This window comes from Chlamydotis macqueenii, chromosome 1, assembly GCF_036417535.1.
Source record: "Chlamydotis macqueenii isolate bChlMac1 chromosome 1, bChlMac1.mat, whole genome shotgun sequence".
NCBI classification, from domain to species: Eukaryota; Metazoa; Chordata; class Aves; order Otidiformes; family Otididae; genus Chlamydotis; species Chlamydotis macqueenii.
Genome location: NC_141556.1, coordinates 33,329,011 through 33,334,859, shown reverse-complemented (window position 1 = coordinate 33,334,859; position 5,849 = coordinate 33,329,011). Strand labels below are relative to the sequence as shown.

Sequence of the window (5,849 nt, the reverse complement as noted above, 5' to 3'; positions counted from 1 at the left end):
TCTCCATTCTTGTCAGCCCAAGCTCCAGTTACTGTCAAGAACCATCAAGATCAGAGGTGGCCAGAAAAGAGCATTCAGGGATGAAATAGTCAAGAATATTAAAGATAAATCCATGTTGATGCTAAATGCCTGTTCAAATGGCTCATCCAGGATCTGAATGCAAAGATGTTTTGTTCTATGAACAGCTATCAGCACCACTCCACTGCTAGGAAAATGTGATGGCTATAATATATCTGACAGCTTTCAGATTTTTATTTGTGATGGAGTTAGTTTGTCATTATTACTGTAAAACTAATCCCTGGGTCAGTGTGTGTTGCAGGAAAGAGAATTATTGTTACATCAGCCACACTTGGCCCTTGGACTGAAACGGTATTTGGACCAGAATTCTGACTTACCTTTCATATAGAGACTTTTTCTTTAGGAGTTTCTGCTGAAATCAGTGAAGCCATTACAGGTATAAAAGAGAATTCAAAACGAGTAACAGTGCTAGGAACTAGATCTTATGGGGCACATGTGAAAGCCCACAGAAATTAGTAAAAAGTAGGATGTGAACACGAAAGTCTGCTGCGGGCGCTGCAGTTACATGAACTGATTGACAGCAACTCTTCAGTGTCAAGCAATATTCTGCAGGTACGTATGTAAAAATGGGGGAAAACATTTTTTTAACATAAAAATATACTTTATTGATAGTATGTAGATGTATTTGTACCAAGGTATAACAAAACTGAGTTTCACTTTCAACTATGTCTATATCTAAACTGTGTGAAATCAGCCGTAATATAGTCTCACAGTGTAATGTGGAAGGACATTTATTTATCTACTGCTAGAGTATTCCTTTTTATCTGGTGTGTTAACCCACATACACACATGATGCTTTATTTAATATTTCATCTGCATAGGTCAGCCATGTCAAGTAGCTGCCAAAGAATTTCAAACCCACTTTCCCATTAAAATTACTGTAAATGTGATCATTTATAAATTCTATTTTTTTTAATCTTTATAAATGACATGCTGCAGACTACTTGTCAAGAGATTACAACTCAACAACTATTTTCTGGCATAATCCTACATTTAAGAATTTTTAAGTAGCTTTGTACTTTATTGGAGTCTCTCCTGAAACAGTGAATAAAGTCAGAGTCACTCATCATGTTTGCTTCATTACTAATTGATAAACCAGCAGCTTCAGACGATGCCATTCCATTTAATGCATTGCTGATGATCCCCATTGACTGCATCTGTGTTGGAAACAGGAAAAGAAGTGCAGCTCATAACTACACATACAGCAACAAATCCTTAAAATGCTAGTGCAGAAGTCAACCAAGGCATCACTATGTTGGGCTGTTTGACTCCAGACCTTTCTCATACTTCTTGAAGATATATGTAAACCTCCTTATAAAGAATAGCATTGTCTTTTTATCTTAACAGTATCCATATAAGCTTTAGCCTAGCCTGAAATTATCTGATATACTAGTAATGCAAGAATACTGGGGTGTAACCCCATCTGAGTTTAAGTAGAGGACCTCCTGTTTGGTAATTGTAATTTCCTCTTGAAGTAATACAGCAAATCAGTCTTGAGATTTTTAGCTATTTATTTCAATAAGCTTTGTCAAGGGGAGCTTCTAATGTGAGCACTCGCCAGTGCTGTTTAACAACCCGGTGAACTCTGCAGGCTGTTATCACCTCTGAGAGTAGGAGCTTCACAACAGAAGCAAGCTTAGAATTAGTGTCTTACAGAGAAACACATCTGCCAACTATTGGAATGCATGTGCATTGTTTGCTTCATTTTTTAAATTATATTTCTGCTGTATGGTATGTCTCTAGTACAGAAAGGTCAAAACTTCAAAGATTTCCTTCTTATTAATTTCTCCAAAGGTGTATTAGAGAAATAAAACTGGGTAAATATACCAGAACTGTGTGGCTAGTTTAGAGTTTGATGGCTTGCTTCAGTTACAGAATGAAGCAAACAACGGTCAAGCTGCTGAATACCTCTGAATTTTAAGGCCGTTTCAGCCCAGAACCATGGCTGCACTTGGAAGATGGGCTTTTTCCATGTGTGACAACTCTCAGAGTCACCCTAATCAGGGATGCATTTTAGAGCAGGGTACAATTCCTCCTATTCTAGTGATGAGCTGCTTTTCATTTCAAAACTTGTATTCCCCACCTGTGTTCATAAAGCTGAAAGGCGGTCCACTAGCGGAAGATGTTAGTTTATTATTCACTTTTTAGTGAAACTGACACCTTGGCAGTATAGCCGTTTCAGAGAATGGACACACAGCCCTCATCAGTTTAGCCAAAACTCCAAATGAGTTTAGATATGAATGCACAAGAAATACAAAGATCAGGACTTAGAGCTAGTAGTGAGAAGACAGACATGGAAATAAAAAATACATCCAATAATTTATATATGATCTGTCAGAATTTGGAATGGAGTTTTGAAATTGTTTTTTCTCACTTCAGCATGTGACTTTTGCATCTGACTTAAGCAATGCTACTGTTGTCTTGAAGAACTTATCCCAGCATAAAATTGTTGCCTTAGGAAGGAGCTCTTCGCAGCAGAAAGCAGTGATACTTGAATTAGTCAGAATGTAAATCCAAACAAGAATAAAAAAATAATAAAGTATTTGTCATGGTCTACCCACATCTCCTCTACTGCCCTAGAAAAGTCAAATCATTACTGGCTCATATATGAAGCTGTAAATGGCTCGTCTTTGTACTTGTGTCTGTCTTTCATATATTTCATATTAACAAAATATTGCTCTACATATATGGACTATATAATGTCATCTAGTTATCTGCCAATCCATAAACCAAGTCACATCCTTTGGCTGAAAAATTCCTGGATCTGTAACAAAGTCCAGTGTTGCTGGACCAGGGCCTCTGTTGGCGTTAAGGCTACAGCCCAAGGAAAAGCAGACATCTCTCCCCCTGCAGACATCTCTCCCTCATGCCACGTGACTGGTATAAATAAAAGCTACATCAAAAATCTTGCCTTTTCTGTTACTTTCTCAACTCCAGTCTTCAGCTCATGCACCATATTGCTGATTTGCTTAGCTTTGCTAAGGCTGTCATCAGGAAGCTCTTGATGGTGCTCAATATGCTGGTTAAAGTGGGAAAGTGGTTCTTTCCAGGCTTGCAGAAGTTTCAGGATCAAGTGAGTTAGTTCTTCTCTCTTATAAATTTAAACAGTAAAGAATTTCTCTGTTAGTTTGCAGCAGATACTATGAACACTGTTGGACAGTCTCACTGTGAAATCTCCCTGGGATTAAGATTCACATCTGCAATTCAGTAGTTTTCCAACACTCAGAACTTAAGGGCCACTCTGGCTCTGGTTATTTGCTTATATAAGCAGCACCCAAAAGTTGTACTTGTCTTGTTTTCAGCTTTCTTAGATTCCTAAGCTCTGTAATAGCTAAAACTGTGAATACAGCATGAGCAAAATGGTGGTGTTCCTGTCAAACTTGGTACTGAAAAAGTTTTCAGGAGCTCCTAGATGTCCCAAGACCCCAAGTACCCTCACCCAGCCATCTCTGGTGGAGGTGCAGGTGTTTCCTCACACCAGCCGTGGTTACAGCTATGTTGGTTAGAGGTTCACTGCAGACACACTGCCCAGAAGGTGCCCAGTGGTCACAATGGTTGCTTCTCTAATCCCAACTCACTGGCCGTAAGACCTCCCTTGCAATACAAGTTCAGAAATAAGGTTGACTAGTTAAAGCTTCCTAAAGCAGGCAGGGGCTCATTTCCCACTGCCCTTCCAGGGGAGCTCCTAAACGTCTTGGGGGAAGCTCCTCACTCCCTCATAACCACAGCAAAACGGTGAGTTCGTCTCCATCTGTCTCCTCCTAGAGGCAAAAGTTTCTCCCGCTGCTGTATCCTCAACTTTACAATCTGCTTTTCCTCTATCTGAAGAAACTCTTCTTGCTGTTCTCTAAACTAATAATGTTTGGGTTTTTTTTCCTCTTTGCCTTTACATCTGTCCAAAACAATTTGCTGTTCTTTCCCCCTTCCCTAACTGCCCATTCAGAGATAATGACTGTTATTTCTTTCTCCTGATTGCTTTTTATACTTTTCGGTGACGCTGATTAATTTAACTGATCTGTCACACATGCACAGTTTTCTAAGTTTCTGTTCCACAGAGACTGCCACAGCAAAATCCAAGGGATGTCTGTCTGTCGGTCGCTTGGACAAAGCACCACTGCGATACTCTTATTATAACTAAGGAACATGATCTGAGCATGTCACCATGCACGTCACTTTTAAGGCACGACGGAGTAACGATTCACACACAATACCTCTGTGATGTGCGCCCGTTCGGAGCCAAAATTTAGCAGCTTCTGCAATCCAAACTGCTGATGAAGCACTGGAGGCAGAAAAACCTCTCTGCCCATCCCTGGCGCGACTGGGGTGACCGGTGAGACATTTGGGGGCTCTGACGGGACGGGACGGGACGGGGTATATTTCCCTTTCTTCAGGCGGGGGGAGAGACCCTCCCGGAGCCTCCTCCCAGCCCCACAACCCCGCCGGGTCCGCATTGCCCCCCGCCGTCCAAGCCTTACCGGGATTTTTTGGGCGTACTCTTTGCCGTTGGGGGTCAGCATCCCCGACGTGTGGCACTTCCGAGTGGGCCTCCCCAGCTCGTTGTCGCGGGGAGGAAAATGTTTTTCCTACGGGGGGAAAGAAAACCTGCAGAGACACCGAGAGCGCCTACTCCCGGTCCCCCCGCCCCTCGGCACCCCCTCGCCGCCGGCAGCTGCTCCCAGGGCAACGGGAGCCCGGTCCTCGTCGTCGGGGCCGGGCCGGCACTCACCAGCTCGGCGTAGAGCGCCGTGGAGAGGCTGTGGATCCTGTCCGAGTGCCGGATCACTCGGTCGAAGAGATCGGCCACGCTCAGGAGGCGGCAGCGGGCCTCCCCCGGGCCGCAGGCCAGCAGCCACAGCAGCCCCAGCGCCGCGGCGGCACCTGCGGAGACCCCGGGGTTGGCGTCGGGGGGCGGGGCGCGGGGCCTCGCCGCAGTCGCTCGGCCTCATCCAGTCCGGCCCACCCTCCTCCGCCCCCCTGCACCGCCCTCACCTGCTGGCCCCGCCGGCCGGGCGAGAGCCATGTCGCCGCGGAGCCCGGGGAGAGGAGCGGCTGGGATCGGCCGGCGCCGGCGTTGCCCCCCCGTCCCCTATATATGCAGGGTGGGGATGTGCGGCGGGGGATGGAGGGAGGAGGAATCTCCTGGTCCGTCCCTGTCGTGCGCAGCCCGCGGCCACCGTGACCGAGCCGCCCGCAGCGGGGCTCCCGGATCGGGGGGAGGGAGGGCGGCAGCGTCCTTCGCACCCACGGGAGGAGTTACGTCCCTCCCCTCCCCCGCACCGGCGACCCGCGGGACGCAGCAGCAATGGGGCTCCCGGTCTCGGGGGGGGTGGGGGGGGGTGTGCTACCAGCCCCCCCAGCGCCCTCCCGCCGTGGGGCCGGGGCTGCCCTGGTGTCGGTGTCACAGCTCACGGGTTTCTGGCGCGGCTACGGCCATAGAGGGGCAGAGAGGTGAGAGCTGAGACCGGGCGGGTAACCTGGGGGGTCTACTCGAGGGCAGAAATGGGCGACCCTGGGGATGGGAGAGAAGCCTGGCCTGATGGCATTCGTCCCTTCACCACCCCTTCTAATCACAAGGTTCGGATCAGATCTGCTTTCCCTGCTGCCTTGCAGGTGGTCAGAGGTAAGACCACTGAAGGTTCAGGGAGTGACATAGCAAAGCAGTCAGATCAGGATCCCCAAAGGGGTGCAAGTCCTACGGACTTGGTTGCTGCCCTCAATTTCTGGGTGCAAAAGCCTGAGCAAACCCTGCAAGACATTTTCCTGATCAGCAG

At 47.1% G+C, this 5,849-nt stretch overlaps 1 protein-coding gene across 1 annotated transcript; it reads right to left on the bottom strand.

Annotated features, from left to right (window-relative positions):
• Positions 1 to 664: 664 nt before the first annotated feature.
• LOC104484840 (prolactin) lies at positions 665 to 5,256 on the bottom strand. The gene is made up of 5 exons (XM_086740019.1): positions 5,068 to 5,256; positions 4,805 to 4,956; positions 4,554 to 4,661; positions 2,990 to 3,169; positions 665 to 1,235 (listed from the first exon to the last, which is right to left on the bottom strand). The coding sequence occupies exons 1-5, from the start codon at positions 5,096 to 5,098 to the stop codon at positions 1,041 to 1,043; spliced, it is 666 nt and encodes a 221-aa protein (XP_086596145.1). The 5' UTR covers positions 5,099 to 5,256; the 3' UTR covers positions 665 to 1,040.
• Positions 5,257 to 5,849: the final 593 nt, after the last annotated feature.

Excerpts from the sequence above, each read along its gene's own strand:
- LOC104484840 (XM_086740019.1), bottom strand. The coding sequence starts at position 5,098 with ATGGCTCTCGCCCGGCCGGCGGGGCCAGCAG. Across the intron at positions 4,662-4,804 it reads CGGCGCTCTACGCCGAGCTG|GAAAAACATTTTCCTCCCCG; the intron begins GTGAGTGCCGGC and ends TTCCCCCCGTAG. Across the intron at positions 1,236-2,989 it reads TTGAGAAAGTAACAGAAAAG|ATGCAGTCAATGGGGATCAT; the intron begins GCAAGATTTTTG and ends TTTCCAACACAG.